We start from the raw sequence: 20,632 nt of genomic DNA, 5'->3' as shown, positions 1-20,632 counted from the left end.
CCAGAGAGTTGACACAGGATTAAACAAATAAACTTGTTGTTGGCTCACACACGATTGATGACCATGACGCGCCGTTGTCCCTTGGCTTGTAGAGCAGCTTGACGGAAGTGATGGGACCGTGGCCAGAGTAGCGATCCATGGGGGACACCACCAGCTGCCGGCTCTGCCTCAGCAGGAGGGTGGGCGGAGACAGAGGCGTCGGAGGCACTGCGGAAAAAGAGGCAGATCACTGGTTGAGTGTCCTTCAGCAGTCTCACCACCACCTCCAACGACCTCACCACTCTCCTTGCCTGTAATCCACTACACACAATCAGCAACTTGCCAAGAGGCACATGCAACAAGTGTGATGAAAGCAAATAGTGTTACAGTTCACTTCTGCAGTACATATCAGCATGCAATGGAATAAACCATGGTCACAACAGAAAGCATACAACACCAGCCCCAAACACAAAGGGATAAAAACAGACCTTGTTTGTTCTCTCAGCTTTAGGCAGGAGGAGGAAGCAAAGCAGAAAATGACAACAACTAAAGCGAAAACTTACAAGACGCATCCCCAGCTTGAGCATGAAGGGACAGCAAAACACACATTGATATCAACTATTGTAACAACTCATGATACAATCCACAGCTTGGGTCAAAGGGAGACAATAAAGTACACAACTACAGTAACACCACAAGACCCACCCACAACTAAGCACCTAATGACATTAACTATAGTCTCAACTCATGACACCCGTCCATAGCTTAACTGAAGAGGGAACAGCAAAACACACAATGGCATCACAACACAGGACCAATCCACAGCTCGTGTCATGAGGGGACAGCAAAGCACACAATGACATTAACTATGGTAACAACTCACAGCATCCATCCATAGCTGAACTTAAGAGGGAACGGCAAAGCACACAATGACATCAACTATAGTAACACCCCAAAAGCCACCCACAGCTCGGTCATGAGGGGACAACAAAGCATCCAATGACATCAACTAAAGTAACAACACAAGACCCACCCACAACTCAGGCCACGAGGGGACAACAAAGCACCCAAAGACATCAACTACAGTAACAACAGAGGACCAACCACAGTTTGGGTCATGAGGGGACATCAAAGCACCCAATAACATTAACTATGGTAACAATTCATGACACCCATCCGTAGCTCATGACACTCATCCGCATCTCCACTGAAGAGGGGACAGCAATGCACTCAATGACATTAACTATAGTAACAATTCATGACACCCATCCGTAGCTCCACTGAAGAGGGGACAACAAAGCACCCAATGACTTTAAATATAGTAACAACTCATGACACCCATCCGTAGCTCCACTGAAGAGGGGACAACAAAGCACCCAATGACTTTAAATATAGTAAAAACTCATGACACCCATCCGTAGTTCCACTGAAGAGGGGACAACAAAGCACCCAATGACTTTAAATATAGTAACAACTCATGACACCCATCCGTAGCTCCACTGAAGAGGGGACAACTAAGCACCCAATGCCATTAACTGTAGTAACAACTCATGACACCCATCCATAGCTCCACTGAAGAGGGGATAGCAATGCACCCAATGACATCAACTATAGTAACAACTCATGAAGCCCATCCATAGCTCCACTGAAGAGGGGACAGCAAAGCTCACAATGACATAAACTATAGTAACAACTCACAACACCCATCCGTAGCTCCAGTCAAGAGGGAACAGCAAAGCACACAATGCAATCAGCTACAGCAACAATACACGACCAAACCACAGCTCGGGCCATGAAGGGACAGTGAAGCTCACAAGATAGCACCTGTAGTAACAACTCACAAGACCCATCTATAGAAAAGAATACACACACCCACTAGGGCCACAGTGCAAGAAAGTAAATAGCCCCCTGGTCACTGTTTGAACTGTGACATATAGCAATACCTAGGGTTCAGTGGGCCCCTCAGGCCAATGGGCCCGGAGCCATTGCACCTGTTGCACCAATAAAAGCTATACCCCTGATGCATACCTGATCTTGGTCGCTCTCATGAACATGGGTCCTCCTTCTGTTCCGCCCTGTTCTTATGCATATGTGAAACCTCCTGATGTTATGCCCCTGCTCATGCACATATGCACATAGGGGCTCCTTCAAAACCTTCACCTCCCAGTTCTTATGCATATGTGACAAGTCCATATGTCCTGCTCACTTTCATTCAAAATGGGTCTCTTTCTGCCCTCCTCCCCATGTTCCTTAGCATACCAGTGGCAGCTTCTGATGTGCTGGTACCTATCATGCAAATGAAACCTCTTAATGCCCTCTCACCCAGTTCTTATGCATGTGTTAAACCTCCTGATGCCCAGGTCCCTCTCATGAACATTGGAAGTCCTTCTGTCCCCTCCTGTGCTTTTGCAAGGGAGAAGATGCAGCGCAGCGGCCAGAGCTGCCAACTCGGGAGCTGGGGATCTGGGTTTGAGTCTTGGCATTGGCTCAACATACTGTTCCTCTGGCCAAATACCCTAATCTCCCTGTACCCATGGACAGCGCCAGGACACCCTCACGGATTATAAGCTGCGCTATATAAATCTACAAACTATGCATGCGTGAAACCTCCTGATGTCCTGCTCACGCTCATGCACATGGGATCTCCATTTCCCCTAGTTGTTATGTACATGTGAAACATGTTGATGTTCAGCTCACTCTCATGCAAACGGGATCTCTTTCTGGCCTCCTTCCCACATTTCCTTGGCATATCAGTGGCACCTTCTGATGTGCTTATCCCTCTCATGCAAATGAGTCCTGCTTCAGCCCTCGCACCGGTCCTTATGCATGTGTGAAGCCTCCTTCAGCCCTCCCACCCAGTCCTTATGCATGTGTGTAGCCTCTTTCTGCCCTCCCACCCAGTCCTTATGCATGTGTGAAGCCTCCTTCTGCCCTCCCACCCAGTCCTTATGCATGTGTGTAGCCTCTTTCTGCCCTCCCACCCAGTCCTTATGCATGTGTGAAGCCTCCTTCTGCCCTCCCACCCAGTCCTTATGCATGTGTGTAGCCTCTTTCTACCCTCCCACCCAGTCCTTATGCATGTCTGAAGCCTCCTTCTGCCCTCCCACCCAGTCCTTATGCATGTGTGAAGCCTCCTTCTGCCCTCCCACCCAGGCCTTATGCATGTGTGAAGCCTCCTTCTGCCCTCCCACTCATTCCTTATGCATGTGTAAAGCCTCCTGCTGTGCAGGTCCCTCTCACGCACAAGGGACCTCCTTCGGTTGTATGTCAATACAACGCGGTGTTTACACCGCACTACCATTACAACACTGGTTTTACAACGCAAGTCGTTACCACGACTTGCGCTGTAAAGTGCTGGACTTAGGAATAGTAAGATTTACTATTCCAACACCAGCCTACGTACAGTAGGGAAGGTGTTGGAATAGTAAATCTACTATTCCTTAGCGTAGAGCGCCCTCCAGCACAAGTCGTGGTAACGACTTGCGTTGTAAAACCACCGTTGTAATGGTAGTGCGGTGTAAATACCGCGTCGTAATGGATGTTCCCCCCTCTTTCTGCCACCCCCTCCCCACATCTGATGATGGACCACCTGCTGCCAGCTGATGTCCTCACCTTTTACGTTCACTTGAAACCTCCTGCTGTCCTGTCCCCCACTCGTAGACACGCGACACTCCCAGAACCCACTGTCGGACTCACGCAGCGGTGGCAGCAAGAACTCCGAGGTGGTTTTGTTGGTCTCCATGATGGCTTTGCTCGCCTGGGGAGAGAACATCAGAAGGGAAATTGATTCTTTTTTAAAAAAAAAAACTTTATTGTGCAAAACAACGTCATTACAAATATGGGCCTACAACCACAGGGGCCGGCCACTAGTGCATGTAGATCAATTACGTAGCGTCAAATAGCAGCGACTGATCCCTAGAGGTCCAGCAGAAACACAGGATACATGTTCGGCAATTCAGGAGGTATACAGGATACGAAATATTTTTAAATTTTTAGAAAGGAACAAAGAGAAAAACAAAAAAACAAAACCTAGGCGAGAAACATTGCATAAGATGTCGTGCTCAGGCGGGGGAGACCTACCATACCGGATAGAGAATCAGGAGGACAATAGAGATAACCGGTGGGGGGAGGCAGTGGGGAAGTCAGGACAATCATCAAAAGAGTACAGTAGTCAAGGAACCTCAGAGGTGGAAATTGATTCTTTGGGTGAAATGCAAATACACTAGAACACAGACTTAAACTATACCTTATACTGTCCCTCCTAGTTTACTGGAAGTTTTGTGAGAAACAGAGCGTTACCTTGCAGAGTGTCCTACAGACACAAATCCAAGTTATGTCATTAATGGTGATGTTCACTATTGAAAATTATGTGAAACTAGGGCACTTGGAGACAGCATCCAGGGCACCAGACTGGCCAGTCCATGGATGTCTCCATTACAAGTGGAGATGGCACCCAGGGCACCAGAATGGTCAATTCATAGTGCTTCTCGTTACCAGTGGATATAGCATCCAGGGCACCAGAACGTTCAATTCATAGTGGCTCTCGTTACCAGTAGAGATAGCATCCACTGCACCATAAGGGTCAATTCATAGTGATCCACGTTACGAGTGGAGAAAGCATCCAGGGCACCAAAGGTTCAATTCATAGTGGTCCTCGTTACAAGTGGAGACAGCATCCAGGGCATCAGAAGGTTGGATTCAATGAGCTCCTCGTTACGGGTGGAGATAGCATCCAGGGCATCAGAAGGGTCAATTCATAGTGGTCCTCGTTACAAGTGGAGATAGCATCCAGGGCATCAGAAGGGTCAATTCATAGTGGTCCTCGTTACAAGTGGAGATAGCATCCAGGGCATCAGAAGGGTCAATTCATAGTGGTCCTCGTTACAAGTGGAGATAGCATCCAGGGCATCAGAAGGGTCAATTCATAGTGGTCCTCGTTACAAGTGGAGACAGCATCCAGGGAACCAGAAGGTTGGATTCAATGAGCTCCTGGTTACGAGTGGCGATATTATCCAATGCAGCAGAAAAGTAAATTCACTGAGGTCTACATCACAAGTGGAGATGGCATCAAAGGCAAGTCATTGAGGTCTTGTTATGATTGGAGATAGCATCCTAGGTACCAGAAGGTTCAATTCAACGAGGTCCGCATTTTGGTCGTGATAGCATCTAGGAGGCCAGAAATGTCAATTCACTGAAGTCCTTGTTAGGGTGAAGATAGCATCCACCGGACCATAAGCATCAATTCTTTGAGGCCTTTGTTATGAGTAGCGATAGCATCCAGGGCATAAGAAGGGTCAATTCAATGAGCTCTTTGTTACGAGTGGAGATAGCATCCAGGGCACCATAAGTTTCAATTCAATGAGCTTCTCGTTACGAGTGGAAATAGCATCCAGGGCATCAGAAGGGTCAATTCATAGTGATCCTCATAATGAGTGGAGATAGCATCCAGGGCATCAGAAGGTCGGATTCGATGAGCTCCTGGTTACGAGTGGAGATATTATCCAATGCAGCAGAAAAGTAAATTAAATTCACTGAGGTCTATATCACAAGTGGAGATGGCATCAAAGGCAAGTCATTGAGGTCTTGTTATTATTGGATATAGCATCCCGGGCACCAGAAGGTTCAATTCAACGAGGTCCTCATTTTGGTGGTGATAGCATCCAGGAGGCCAGAAATGTCAATTCATTGAAGTCCTTGTTAGGGTGGAGATAGCATCCACGGCACCATAAGCGTCAATTCTTTGAGGCCTTTGTTATGAGTAGCGATAGCATCCAGGGCATCAGAAGGGTCAATTCAATGAGCTCCTCGTTACGAGTGGAGATAGCATCCACGGCACCATAAGTTTCAATTCAATGAGCTCCTCGTTACGGGTGGAGATAGAATCCAGGGCATCAGAAGGGTAAATTCATAGTGGTCCTCATTACGAGTGGAGATAGCATCCAGGGCATCAGAAGGGTCAATTCATAGTGGTCCTCGTTACAAGTGGAGACAGCATCCAGGGCACCAGAAGGTTCAATTCAACGAGGTCCTCATTATGGTGGTGACAGCATCCAGGAGGCCAGAAATGTCAATTCATTGAAGTCCGTGTTACGGTGGAGATAGCATCCACAGCGCCATAAGCATCAATTCAAGGAGCTCCTCGTTACGAGTGGAGATAGCATCCAGGGCATCAGAAGGGTCAATTCATTTAGGTCCTTGTTACGATAGCACACATATCAGAATCATGAGTTTTATGGTTTTTCTTACAATGTTTGTACTAGAAGGAAGTAAAAGTGCAACCCAGATAAAAGTTGGCATATTCATCTTGCCAGAATCTAAAGGAAAAACTGTCCAGAAAATAACAAGATATGCAGATTTTGGTGTGGTAGCAACAAAAACCCATGTTCAACTCAATTTTAGAGACAGAGCTCGTAGTAGCTGCTGTTTATCACACCCGATAAATAGTGTATACATATTTACGAGGTGTGATAAATATTACACCTAACACCAGGACTCTCGTAAAGAGAGTATTCAATAGCAATACCAAGCACAGAATACATCTAATCTCCAGGGAACAAATTTAGAAATTGAGCAGGCAACTGGTAAATCTCAAGGCTCATTTTCTTGGACATCGATATTATACACCCCTTCTATAATGATTTCAGATAGACTCCAAAATATCCAATAGGACTATATATGATGCTGTATCAATGTTAATACATTGATTAACATCACACAAAGGAATGTACTATACATTGATCAAAACACCCTAAACATTCCAGTTCAGGAATGTCATGCTCCGTTCTGTGATGGAAGTGTTGCAATGACATTAATGGCACACCGCACAACTAAAGCGTTGCAAGGCCACATAAGCACCAAAAACATTAGAGGTTCCTGGGAAGGCGAACGCGGAAGGAGGATACCCTGTGAACGCCAACAAACGCGCTATGGCGATGGAACTTATCAAGGCTCCAGATAGCGTGCAATAACTTTGACAATCGACACATGAATGGATCACTTACATAAGAACCACATTGACAATTCTTTGACGTACAAAGTGAAAGGCTTGAAGGACTAATGCGCAACAGGTTCTGTGATAATTGCTGATTCTCACGAATACATACTGCTCACCATATAATATTTTGCCTTGAAAAAGCCAGCGGAGGGCGAAACGCGCGTCGGCTGTGACGGTGTGTCAAGAAAGGAATCAATAATAAAGAACATTGAATACTAATGAACATTGTGCATGTAAATTTGTGGACGGCAAGGAGATTGGAAATATTGGATTGTCGTGGCTGGATGCCTATTGGATAAAAGTAACTAGTAGGGATGTGCACTGGTATTTATTTATAAATTGCATATGATACTCTGCCCTACCGTGAGTGGGTAGGATATTGTTGATTGGTGCTACAAGGTGGATGAGCACTATACCGGACTAGCACTCCTATAAAGTGATCAAACCTACACTGTAAAAACTTTTAACAAGGGGAATATTTGTCTATGATGTGCTGATCGTATGAAGCAAATCCACCATTTGTTCTTTGTTGTTACCAAAAAAATTACATTAGATACCACAGCGTAGCACTACACAGCACACAAATTTATTCATTCACCAATCTTATACAGATGCTGAAAACGTATATCAATGCAAACACAAGGAGATGATGCATGAAACTTTTCAGACACTCTTCCCTATTCACAGATCTTTGCCACCCCAGTTCAGACCCAGCCATATGCAAATCAGTCTTGACCCTGTGGCTCATAGGATAAGTCCAGCCAGAACTACCAAGCGAGGTCTTCTCTGGACCGGAAACAAGCATCCTAGGACCGGTTTCGGGGTAATATCTCTCATCAGCCAGGATAGCTTGACTCCAGTGGAAAAGTGAGCAAGGGACCCACGTCTGGGCATACCCTGCCAACTTAGGGTGAGCAAAGCAAACACAAGGAGATTATGGACGTAGCGCTGAAACTTTTCAGACACTCACCCCCAGTCACAGATCTGGGTGGAATCCATCATCGTTCTTTAGCTCACGTCGCCACATCAGTTCAGACCCAGCTATATGCAAATCAGTCTTGACCCTGTCCCTCATGGGAATATTCTAGCCCAAACTGCCAAGCCAGGTCTTCCCTGGACCGGAAACAAGCATCATGGGACTGGTTTCAGGGTAACACCCCTCATCAGCCAGGCTAGCTTGAATTCAGTGGCAAAGTCAGCAAGGGACCCTCTATTAATAACACTTCAAAAAAGGTTCTCTCTCCATGGCTCCTTTCCCCAAAACAGCCTGAACTTCTTGGAGCAAGATGGACAGGTGCTTCTCTGAAAGATGCTCTTATCTAGGTGGAAGGTGAGTTAGGTATAAAGAGAATGGCAGGGTTTAGCCTTATTGAATTATCTGAAAGACCCACCAGTTGGCTGTTATATGTTAGTTTTGCCTCCCTCTGTAGAAATGTCTGATCCTGCCTTCCACAGGGAAGTTGTGTGCCATTAAGGGAAACTGAAGCAGATTGGGGGCTGATGCTGCTGGGACAGAGGGCTGGAAAGTGCCTGCTTCATCCCTCATCCTGAACCCTGAAAGGACTGGGGTGCCTGGTGCATGAGCGGTGGCCGTTGGCCAACTCTCTGGGCGTGACTTTTGTGGATGGCCCAAAGTGTAGTCTTTGTCAAACTATTTCTCCTCCATCTACTTGCCTCCATAATGTGACTGTAGTCTAAGCAGCCATAAGATACCCCTTCTGCAGGCCTTGATGTATGTATGTATGTGACTGTGTGTAATTGTAACGGGTGAGTCTGAGAGTTAGTGTGAATGTAATGGATGATTCTGGGAGTGTGTGGGACATGTATTTATGCATCTTGCTTGGTTTAAACAATGGTTCATGCTAAAACCACAAAAACAATTGTTTTTTTCGCTATCCTATATGCTATGTTGAGTCCAAACTAATTTATATTTTTCCAAAGCACCTATACGAATCTTTTATATGAATTCAACAAATAAACTATTTATATAAAAAAAAGGTAAATGAACTCTGTCTGATATATAATTGGCTCTGATGCATATTTTCTTGTCACCACTTACTTATACGTAAGGATCCCCCGGGACCTTGAAATACACCCTGGCAGGGTAGGTTTTGTCTCTATTGTTTTGTTCCTTTCCCCTCTTTACCTGCCAGCATCCTAAATCCCTTGGGGAGCCCCCTTCTATTCTGTTGTCAACTCTCTGGAGTAGCCTCAAAAGGGGGAAACTGTTGAGGATATTGTCTCGCAGGGATAGAAAGGCCTAAAGAATGCACTGAAGCTCCTGAACCAGCCTTCTTGCCAACCAGGTGGGATCCATTGAACATCATGTCTGTGAAAGAGGCTTGAAGTCCCCAGAGAAGTCTGTGTTTCTCATCCAAGAGTGCTGCTGAAGCACCACACTAGTGCCAACAGCTCTGCAAAAGCAGGTAGTATTGCCCACCCAGAAAGTACAATATATTTTGTAGGTCTGGGCGATAAACTCAGCTTTGCAGGCAGAGTTCGCAGAGTGTTGCCCACTCCAGTTCTAGAGAAACTCTGCCAACCACCATGTTGTGGAGTTTTTTCTTGGGCGCAGCTCGCTAACGTTAAGTTGGTGAGTGAGAGATTCTAGTGGTAGAATGCCTCCTGGCTATATTTATCAATGCTGTAGGTTGGTCATTACCGTTCACAATAAGAAAGCTTCCGCTCAAGTACAAAATCTACTTGAGTGGCAGAAAGATGCAGCGCCCTTCTGGCGCTAAAAATCAGCGCGAGCAGGACGACATGCCGAATTCCTCTGCTCCCGGAACTCCGTCAAATCTGATGAGTGCTGGGTTCTGCCCACCCTTATTATTTTGCAGCATCTGACCATCCTGGATGGGTTTAGCCAGGTTATCCTGAATTTTGTTGGGATTCGACAGCAAGATCTACCCAACCAGGTCCCATAAAGCATGGGTCTATCTCCCCAGCAAACAGCTGGCATTGACTGGCTGAAGACTGGCAGAGGAAAATGTTGTAAATAAAGCCAGGTAGTCCATATACTTTCTTGATGCTCCTTTATTCAGGTAAGATGGTAAGTTACTTATATAAAGGGGAAACCCCACCAGGAGTGGCCTCCTGCCACTCAGCCCAGATTCAACTGCCAGACATCCACACAGAACATTCTAACAGGCTCTTGCATCACACATTTTATGCTGGGCAGCAGGGACAAGTATAACAGAAAACTTTTCCCAAAGGCTTTAATTAGTTTCGACTCTCTGTCTGAGGGATTCATAGGTAATGAATTGGGCTCACCATGCTGGTGATAGCTTAAACCACCACATTTTCTTGCATAGGCTGCTGTGTCAAGAAGTCAGGCTCGCCTGGCACCAGCCTGTGTCACCTAGCAACCTGCCTGTTCACTGGTGGACAGAAACTAGGCTTAGACCAGATGCCCATTAGAGTGTCAGTCAGGACTTCATTAAATGGAAGTAAAGGTTTGGATGAAGTATGTTCAGGTTGCAAAACCTCTTACAGTACATTCCTTTTGACCTCCACAGTTGGTGCATGAAAAAATTATCATCATCACAGTGTGGTGGAAAATAAAATCCTTCATCTCCCTTGTCACCCCCAAAGGCTGGTTGGAGCACTGGGGTGTGGCTCCAAGGGAAAGGTGTGGTTCTGTCAAAATTATATTGGACTGAAAGCGGGTACATCGGTACGACTTTGAGAGGTGACATCGGTGCAGACCAAGACGAGTTCGGCTCAGAGTCAGAAAAGATGATTGGGTCATCCTTGACACCCATGGTGTTTGGTCAGCTTTGATGTCAAAGTGGCCAGCGATGATTTTGGTGCCAGATTGGAAGTCAGCTCTGGCATCAGAGCAGAACGCGAGATGGTTTCAGGACAGACACACTGCACTAAGGGTGAATCCACTGTGGGTAACCCAACTGGAGACCTAAAGGGAACATTGGGGCCTGAAGGTGCACCAGAGAAGCAGGAATAGTACCAAAGAATTCACAATATCGCTTCTCCCAAGGCCACAGTATGTTGCAATGCCATAGATGGACCCAATAATATCAGGATCAGATGCGGGATCAGTGCCTCTGTGGGGGATGGGGAGCTGGACTGCGAGGCACCCTGATGTCCTGGTGATTTCTGGGAATGAGAGTGGCAGGACTGGGATGAATCTGACTTGGCCTTCTTGTGCTTCCACCTTGACTTACCAGAAGACTTTCACCATAACAAGGAGCTGTCATGAGAGTGGCATTAAGAGTGGAAATGGTTCCACACCCGTGACCTGTTTCAGTGTTCAGCAGCATACAGCTTTGCTTTGCATTTCCAGATCATCTTCCGATTCATAAGGGCCGACTCCTTGCGGGACTTGGATTCATCCACCGAACAAAAACACTAGATGCAAACCTTGTGGGTCTCTGCTGCAGGCATGTGTTTGTGACAGTCTCAACAAGGTTATTTACAAGCCCTTTATGCCGCAGGTACTTCACTTTTTGTGACGCACTGGTGGCGCATTTGGCTTCACCATATTAACAAATTCCCTGCGTAGCTTTTCATATCCTTGTATATACGGCCCATTTTCACGCAGTAGTTTGCGTGAAATGGGCGTGCCATAGGTTTTGCTGTGGGTGTTCCCACGTAACACCCATGGATTCTGCCCCTTTCCCAGATTTATGAGAAATCGAAAACCTGGAAATGCGTCAGAATCTAACACCTCCCCAGGGGAGGCGTCGGAAGGCACAACGAGGAGAAATGTTTTCCTTTTGCCTCATTTTTTCCTCTTTCTATGATGCTGCATTCTCTGGAACGCATAGAAAGAGGAAAATACATCTTGTGATTGTTTTTGGGCAGGAAGGTGTCCTTCCTGCACAAAAACAATCATCCCCGTAACGCAGGCATCCTTGCACCATGGCCCCAGGGTGGCTGCATCGGCGCATGGCCGCCTATTATGCGCCAGCGCAAGGCAGAGCACAGGGATCCGCCGTATTGTTGTGGATATGACGCATCCCTGTGCTTTGAAGGTGACTCAGGGCCTTATTTATGAACGCCTTGCACTGTCGGTGCATCACTTTTAAAATGGGAAAAAGTGACGTATGGGCGGCGCAAGACCTTCGTAAATAAGACCCTGACTGTGACACAGCAAAATGGCTTACGGCACTGCGCTGAGTCGCTTTCTCTAAATAAAGCTCCCTGTTTTTAGGAGGGAACATAGCCCACTCATTTGAAAGAAAAAACTTGTCAACTGGTGAGGAAAAAGTTGGGACCGTGCGCCGGACGGGCGTTCGAAGACACAGAAAGAAAGGAACTGATGTTGACCCGCCGGAGTGACACTTATATATAACCCCATCATCGCTTCTGGGACAGAACTAAGGGCCAGATGTAGGTGGCCAAATACCGGTCGGTAACGGCCGATTTCGTCTGTTACCGACCGGTATTTGGAGTTTTAGATGTAGGGGGCCTTAAAAATTACTGAATCGGTAAATTTACCGAATCGGCAAATTTACTGATTCTGTAAATTACCGATTCGGTAAATTTACTGAATCGGTAATTTGAAATGTAGGTGGCACTGAAAACAGTGCTACAGGGCCCTAAGGATTCGTTATTTACCACCAACTATTAGTTGGTGGTAAATAACGAATACCTGTGTATATGCAAATCTGTGCATGTACACCTGTGCCATGTGGCACACATACATGCCCTAAGTGCATGTATGTGTGCCACATGTGCACTCAAGCTCTAGTCAGGGGTGCAACAGGGTGTCAAAGTGACACCCTGCCACCCTTGACTATTCGGTAATTTTACCGAATCGGTATTTACCGATTCGGTAATTGCCATTGAGTCCTATGGGCCTCCAGGCCCATAGGGACCAATGGCAATTACTGAATCGGTAAATACCGATTCGGTAATTACCAAATATTACCGATTCGGTAATTGTTTAAGAATAATTACCTACATGGCATTTACCGAATTGTAAATACCGAATCGGTAAAATTCGGTATTTACGATTCGGTAAATGCCATTTACCTACATATGGCCCTTGGTAATTGTTACCGAATATTTACCTACATGGCATTTACCGATTTGTAAATACTGAATCGGTAAAATTCGGTATGAGGAGTGAGGTTCAAAGTATCGATCAGAAATGAAAGCTAAGCTAGAATTTTCTGAGCTTTCAGTAACCGAATTGAAGTAATGTGGCTTCTCATTATTGCATTCCATTGCAGACTGCTCTGTTTGGCCCCAAACAATATACTATTCCTCCACAGAGGATTTCTTTAATTAAGGTGCTGTACAGAGAACAGAGGCTCGAACTGGAGATCAATGGCAGAAAACCCCTCACTCCCTTCTCACGCATTCTTTTTATTTCTTCCTCATGTTCTCTTTTCTCCTCCTATTTTGTCTTCACACATCTATTCTTTTCACTTTTCATTTATATCTTCCCTACATTTCTCACACTAATCTCTCCCTAAGTGACACACGATCTTTTACCATCACATTTCTTGTACTTTACTCCTTCTAGCATCAGGCTAAGGCAGCCTACGGGGCTCCATACCACAGATGCACAGCTAGAACGTCTATGGAGATGTTTACATTGTGTTACTGAAAACATCATAGAAGCATTTCACGTCACATTTTAGCATATATGCAGTAACGCTGCCACCATGTGCCTATTCTTGGTATTGCATGCAAGACAAAGTTTGTCTTGTTTCTCATCTACTTTTCTTTGTCTTACACCTTACCTTCCCTGTCTCTTTTATCTCCCCTCGCTCTCTCATTTGTCTCAGCTATCCCCTCAATTCACCAATTTCTCTTATCCGTCAACATTTCTTGCCGCTCTTCTTCCTACTGCTCCCCATACATTCCTTCCTACCGGGATTCTCTTACTGCCCCTGTACATTTTAATCCACTTCTTCATCCCATGTAATCACTACACATTACCCTCCGTGTCTCTTTAAATCCTCTTTCCTTACCGTCCGTCTCACCCTCCCTTTGCCCCCTTCAGCCTTATAACAGCCTCTCTCTTACCTCCCCTCTCTCACTAGCCTTATTTCATGCTAACGTTCTTTCTGTCTTTTCCATGTTTAATGTTCCCCTTTCTCCCGCACACTCTCTCTTACAGCTTTTTTCCATCCTAATTTATTTTCTCAATCTCCCCTGACTTCTTCAGCACTGACCCCTTTTTAGATTTTGCCTGGCGTAGCACTGCGCAGCAGTGCTCCCGCAGGCGAAATCTTATGTTTACCAGTAGGGGGCTTTGTCCCGCCTCTCTCTTTCATTGGCTAGCTCCATAAATGGAGGCTAGCCATTGGAAGAGAGATCTGTCTGTAATTGTTGGACCAGATTCGTGGGCGTTCCGGCGATTTTTTCTCATCCCGCCTCTTTCAGAACGTCATTGAGGCATTGGGGGTGGTTTATGAATTTTATTTTTTATGTTTGTTTTGGTCATTTCTCCGAAGATGGCGGCCCGGCAGTAGCCTTCATGGCGTGGTCCACTTTAACACACGACACAATGGCCAATTCAAAGACCCCAGGAAGGCGATACCCCTTGGTTCGGGCCCGGAGAAAGCCACCCCGCAGCTATTTAGAGGAATCGCTGCAGGGCGTAGATTTGCTGGTACATCGCGCCCTGTGACTGTACCATCACCCACATCCCCTGCACCAGCTCCCCCTCATGAGTCGAAGCGTACACTACGGGTTCACCTGCCCCTTTCACAACCTATTGTTGACTACGGGTCATCTACAGCACCTCAAGCCATAGCTGCCGCCCAAGGAAACACCACGACGTGAAAAGGCTGAGCCACATCTGCTCGCCTCGAGATCACCAAGACAACAAAAGAAGATATTGTGCGCTTGCCTGGAGCTCCGTACTGTGTGCCTTGAACTGCCTGCATTTCCCTGACTCCGGTGTACGCCTCCTACTCGGCCCCGTAAACAAACCGCCCTCGCAGCGTACAAGAGAGCCGTACGCCTGCCTCAGCTGTCACCAAGATTCAGGGCTGTGCGCATCGTATTGCAGCCCCCACCCTGAAGCGTGCGCTGAGGACTGTGCGCTTGTAAGGCCGGTACGGTTCGCCTGGTTCGGTACGACCTGTACGTCTCTTTCCCATTAACTGTACTGTACGCTGCTCACGCGAGATGCGTGAGGTTTAGGGGGGCACTCAGATTAAAGCGGAACGAAGCGCACGGGAGCATTGGCAGGCACTGTACCTTATCAAAACTGGGCAGAAGGCCCCAAGCATTGCATGTTAAAGAACTGTGGCAACTTGAAAGTCTACCCTGCATTTAACAAGTAACTGGAACCATTTTTAGACTGTATTTACAAGCCTGCTTAAAATATATATCAATGAGATATATTTTTACTCAACCTACAGTCTAGTGTCATTGTGTGGTGGGTTGGTGGTTGTTGTGTGTGATACTGCAAATGTTTAACCATATGTGCTCCAGAGATTAGCTGAGACTGCTTGCGCCACACAACCTAGAGGGTAAGCAGGGGTTATTTCTGTGAGTAATCCTTTGCCCTGACTTAGAGGAGAGGGTCCCTGCTTGTCGCCAGTGCCGCACTCCGCCAACCAGAGACCCATAAGTGTTCCATAATAAAGCTACCAAAGTCTTACAATAACCCCCATCCCTTATCCAACAGGCAAGGGTTATTATGGCTAAGTAGTAAAAACTTATTTCAAGCATGAAAGCCCCGAAATGTTGTTTTGAATGCCAAATTTGACATATCCAAAGCAAGACCTTGAATTGTGTGTATTTTAAAAAGTGGGCTAATGCAACTTTATGAGAAATCCAGAGTCTTCATATTGACTGTTGTGTATGACAACATGATTATTTATATTAACAATTATCTGGAGGGGTTGGGTGATTTCGTCCGGTTATATATTTCAAAGTATGGAATCACTTATCCCACTTCTACCCCTTTTTAGGTCTCGCGCCTAGCGTTGCAGTTCGTAGCACTCCCGCGCAGCACGAAACCTCTTGTATGGGGTTCTGAAAGCTGACCACAGGCTTATGTGTGTGATCAGGCTTTCGCCCGCTGCAATTGGCTGTAGTGTGTATTTTTTTAAAAATAAGGCACGCAATTGGGCAAAAGCGGGCACATGTCCCGCCTTTGCTACGACCATTCCCGTCTGTGTCTAGCACGCGCAGCAGCGCGCGTTCCCCTCGCTGGGGCTGCTGCGCTCCCTCGCCCCCGCTCCTCTGTGTTGCACGCGCACCACTAGTTTGTGTTAGTACCGTTACCCTGATGGTCAATACAACCCCAGTAGGTTACTGGTACGGTCCTGGATAGAGTACCTCAGTTTTGTATCCTTCAAGGATCAGTTCATCCGAGGGATACTGAGGTGGTAATGTGCAACACTGGTGCTGACTTCAGTGCACAGAATCCGCAATTCTGGGGCAGCAGGGGCATAATTAATATTATCACACCAGAAGGCTTGTGCTCTTCCACTGCGGTCATCAGAAGCAGCTGGCATCCTGATATGACGCTGCCGCAGTCTCTGGATGAGATCAGAACTAAATGTACCACAAGGGGTCAGGGTCTGGTTTCCGAGGAAGTCATTGTGTTGCCGTTGCGCACAGGGCGAGAGGAGCGGGTAGGATTGAGGGAAATGACTCACTCTGAGTGGCATGAAAGGGAAAGCTATTGATTCGCCCATTGGGAGGGCCCTATGGTTTAGGTGCGGGCCGGTGCAAGGCCTTCTGGAGAGAGTGGGAGTAGACTATGCTTAGGTAGTCTTTGGTTCTCACCTCGTCCGCGAAGTCACCTCCTGACAAACTGCATCACGTGTGTCCCCTGCCTGTCCTCGGGGCGTGCTGCCGCGGCGCGGCTTCCTTCACGAGGCCTAGCCAGGCGCCAGCACCACGGCTATCGTCTGAAATGTCATCTTTAACTTTCATTAGATTAATACCCTGGTTTCGGGTCACGTGGTGTGGCCAGGCAACAACACAATGGCGAACGGTGTCCCACACCGCACCCTTCTCATATCTATTGGTTTATTCCTTTCTCCTCCTTCGATGTTTTCTACCCGCCTCCCTGTATCTCTTCGCTGTATTTTCATTTTGTGTCTCCTTGGTGACCCCCCTCCTTCTACCTCTCTCCTTGGTGACCCCCCTCCTTCTACCTCTCTTTCCATTCTCTTCTTTACTCCTCTTCTAATCTCTCCTGTCTCCTCTGCAGTCCACTCTCTGCTTCTGTGACCCTGGTTTACAACTTGTATGAACTTTACTGGAGTTTCCCAGACAAATTAGCTTAGAGGTGGTCTAGGAATTTTAACTATTTCGCGACTGATGAACAGGTTCTGACGGATAAGTACTGGCAGCTATGGGAGGTTCTTCACTTACCTACACTTCTGTTTTCCGTGGAAAGCTCTGCGCTTGACGGACAGCCGAATACACAGCAGAGTGCTAATATTCGGTTGTACTCCATGACGGGCATACCGTAAGGTTTCTGGGTGGTGCCAGACTGTGCGTGCATGCTATACGAATGCATGTTTTGGGTTGCAGTGCCAGAATGTTTGTGTGCATTGAGGTGGTGCAGTGTCAGGTTGTTGATTTGTTGGTCAGTGTGAAGCAGTACCAAAATCCTGACTGAAAAAGTTCAAAGCCATCTTACCGCCCTACAATCTGACGCAATTTCAGTGGCATGTAGGTAGGAGTACTGCAGGTGTTCTGGTAAGTAGTGCTGATAACAGATTGGAGATGTTGCAGAGTGCTGTGGTGTGCTGTGTTAGGGCGTAGGCATCCAGTACCAGGTTTTGATGTACATGTTGTGCCAGTATGGTGACATACTCTACAGGGAAGATCTGGAGAGTTTTTAGGCCCCCAGCCTAATTATCGACCGAATCCGTCATGGGGCCACTGCTGTAATAGGAAGCATGGAGCATTTGTGGTAGCAGCTTATCAAGGTCTGCGCACGTGCCTATCATTTGACGCGAAGTTAACATTATTTTTTGGAAATATTATCTCCTTGGTTACTCGTGTCATTTACCCAAAGGCCCTTGACGTGTGTATAACTTTATCCGGATATCGGAATCTTGATATCGGCATCCATACTACTGTATTGGTCAAACTTTTTCATCTACATCATTTCGTCGCTTCAAGATCTACTAACATCTTTGCCCTGACGAAGCTCCCATGGTTGGGGAGCGAAACGCGTTGGCTGTCTTAAAAATGAAAAAATAAAAGAAAATATATTTTTGATACAACGTGGTCCTGGTTTACTTCATATTTGGTGCTGCCTCCATTCTGTTTCTAAAGCATTGAAAATGCAATAGGTCTCGCCTTTGATTAAGTTAAAGCCATTTCCTTTGCTAATGGTATTGTATAGCAAAGCAAATGCCTTTGACTTAATTAAATGCGAGACCTATTGCATTGTCAATTCTTGTTACCATCCCTCGCTATCCTTCTCCCACTGTTTCTCCTATAGTTGCCCTTCCTAACCATTACCCCACCCTTCACCTCTGTTCTCTCACTACCAGGTTTGTGCTCTCTTTTGTTTCCACAGACATTGCTCTCCTCCAGACACCTCAGCTGAGGGCACACCTGCCCCCCCACACCCCCCCCCACACATACCGTGAGCACAGAGCCGTCTGCCTTGCGCAGCTCCATGCTGTCCCGCACAGGGGGTGGGTTCCCAGTTGCAGCGCACTGCACCACTGAGCTCGCGTTCATGTTAAATTCAGCCTCCGGCATCAGGTCGATGATCTGAGGGATCCGGTCTGGAAGCAGAAGAACGAAAAGTCAAGAGCAGCAGAGCTGAGAGGAGCAGGAAAACTAGAAGGACCTGAGCACAGAAATGTACAGAGAATTGATGATGCCCTCAGCAGATATCGAGGCATGGCCTCCCTGTCATTCCATCTCTGATCACAGGCAGAAGAAATCAACACACACCCGGAGCACTTCATCCTGCATATGTAGGTACTCAGTGCATGACTGTCCATGTGGGTCTTAGGAAGATGCCATGTGGCTTTCAGTTCACCCATTCACATATCAGCCAATAGGAAGACACCATGTGGCTTTCTTTCAGGTAACCCTTTCAAAGATCAGCCAATAGGAAGACACCATGTGGCTTTCTTTCAGATCACCCATCTACAGATCAGCCATTAGGAAGATACCATGTGGAAGTGGCTTTCTTTCAGGTAACCCTTTCAAAGATCAGCCAATAGGAAGACACCATGTGGCTTTCTTTCAGGTCATGTGAAACCAGACAGAATCTAGTGTCATCCCTGATTGGCACACACATTAAGTTGCGTTTTCTTAGTCCAGAAAAACACTTTCATTCAATGTTCATTTAAATCATAATTTATTTGATTTTTTCGTTGGTTTACGTTGCAATTTATTGTTTCATTTCAAAAGATCGTGATATTAGGTTACTATATGAGCATTTTTTACAAGCCTTATATTTTGTTCGCCCACATCGCTCACTGCATGTAGGAACACCTAATAACTTTAGTATGTTTTGATCCCTGTTCTCATATTCGTACCAACCCGACCATGGGTCACTGACGCGAGTCTTTCTTCACTCTTAATCACACGTGATCGAGTGAATAACTTCTAAAACAATGCACGCCGGAAGTTAACTGTTGTACCGGCACCGCGGAGACAGGTAGACTGGATGGCGAGCCACGCTGATTAAAACCAACAGGTCAGTCTAAACGCCCGTAGCGTTAGCTTACATTGCGCATGCATTTCTGTCCTCCGTAAACTCGGCATAGGACTAATTAAGATTTGCGTTTCATTACAGATTAACGGACAGGTCGTCACAACAGGCATGTAAGTTATTTTCGGATCGTTTTCCATAATACCCCAGCACAATCCCTATTCACTGGCTCCTCACAGCACTACCCGTTGTTTGCTAAATGCATCACGCATATGTCTAGGAAACACATGTCATTCATTTTGTATGTTTTATTCTGTGAACTACAATGTAATATCACTGAACTAGGACCAGAATTATTGATATTTTGTTTCACTTTTATTTTTAGTGTCATTTCCCTGATGAAGGGCACATTATGTTAGTGCCCGAAATGCATTGGACACGTTTGACTCTTGCCTGATGTTTGAAATTCAAAACTTTCTGATGATCTTTTGAAATGAAACAATAAATTGCAACGTAAACCAACGAAAAAATCAAATAAATTATGATTTAAATGAACATTGAATGAAAGTGTTTTTCTGGACTAAGAAAACGCAACTTAATGTGTGTGCCAATCAGGGATGACACTAGATTCTGTCTGGTTTCACATATCCTGCAATCCCTTCGACGTCGTAGGGCACTCGACGCCTCCTAATTGAGCACCACCAAACTTCAATAACGCTCAACTAACTTGAATTAACTTTAATAAAACTAGCAGTGCATCTACCCCAATCGTACTATATTTCTTTCAGGTCACCCATTCACAGATCAGCCACTAGGAAGACACCATGTGGCTTTCTTTCAGGTAACCCTTTCAAAGATCAGCCAATAGGAAGATACCATGTGGATGTGGCTTTCTTTCAGGTCACACATTCACAGATAAGCCAATAAGAAGACACCATGTGGCTTTCTTTCAGGTCACCCATTCACAGATCAGCCACTAGGAAGACACCATGTGGCTTTCTTTCAGGTAATCCTTTCAAAGATCAGCCAATAGGAAGACACCATTAAGTGTGAGCGGGAAATCCGTTACGCTCGCGGATTTTGCG

At 46.2% G+C, this 20,632-nt stretch overlaps 1 protein-coding gene across 1 annotated transcript in view; it reads right to left on the bottom strand.

Moving 5' to 3' along the window:
* The window catches only part of TIE1 (tyrosine kinase with immunoglobulin like and EGF like domains 1), a 242,227-nt gene that overhangs the window by 99,675 nt on the left and 121,920 nt on the right, over positions 1-20,632 (bottom strand). The window contains exons 8-10 of the mRNA XM_086952186.1: positions 18,521-18,666; positions 3,592-3,736; positions 49-207 (exon numbers count right to left, since the gene is read on the bottom strand). Of these exons, the coding sequence (XP_086808312.1) occupies positions 49-207; positions 3,592-3,736; positions 18,521-18,666 (450 nt within the window). The remainder of the gene's footprint in view (positions 1-48; positions 208-3,591; positions 3,737-18,520; positions 18,667-20,632) is intronic.

This window comes from Lissotriton vulgaris, chromosome 1_1 (assembly GCF_964263255.1).
Source record: "Lissotriton vulgaris chromosome 1_1, aLisVul1.2, whole genome shotgun sequence".
Taxonomy (NCBI): domain Eukaryota; kingdom Metazoa; phylum Chordata; class Amphibia; order Caudata; family Salamandridae; genus Lissotriton; species Lissotriton vulgaris.
Note: the sequence above shows the minus strand (reverse complement) of the source record. Positions and strands in the feature narration are given on the sequence as shown.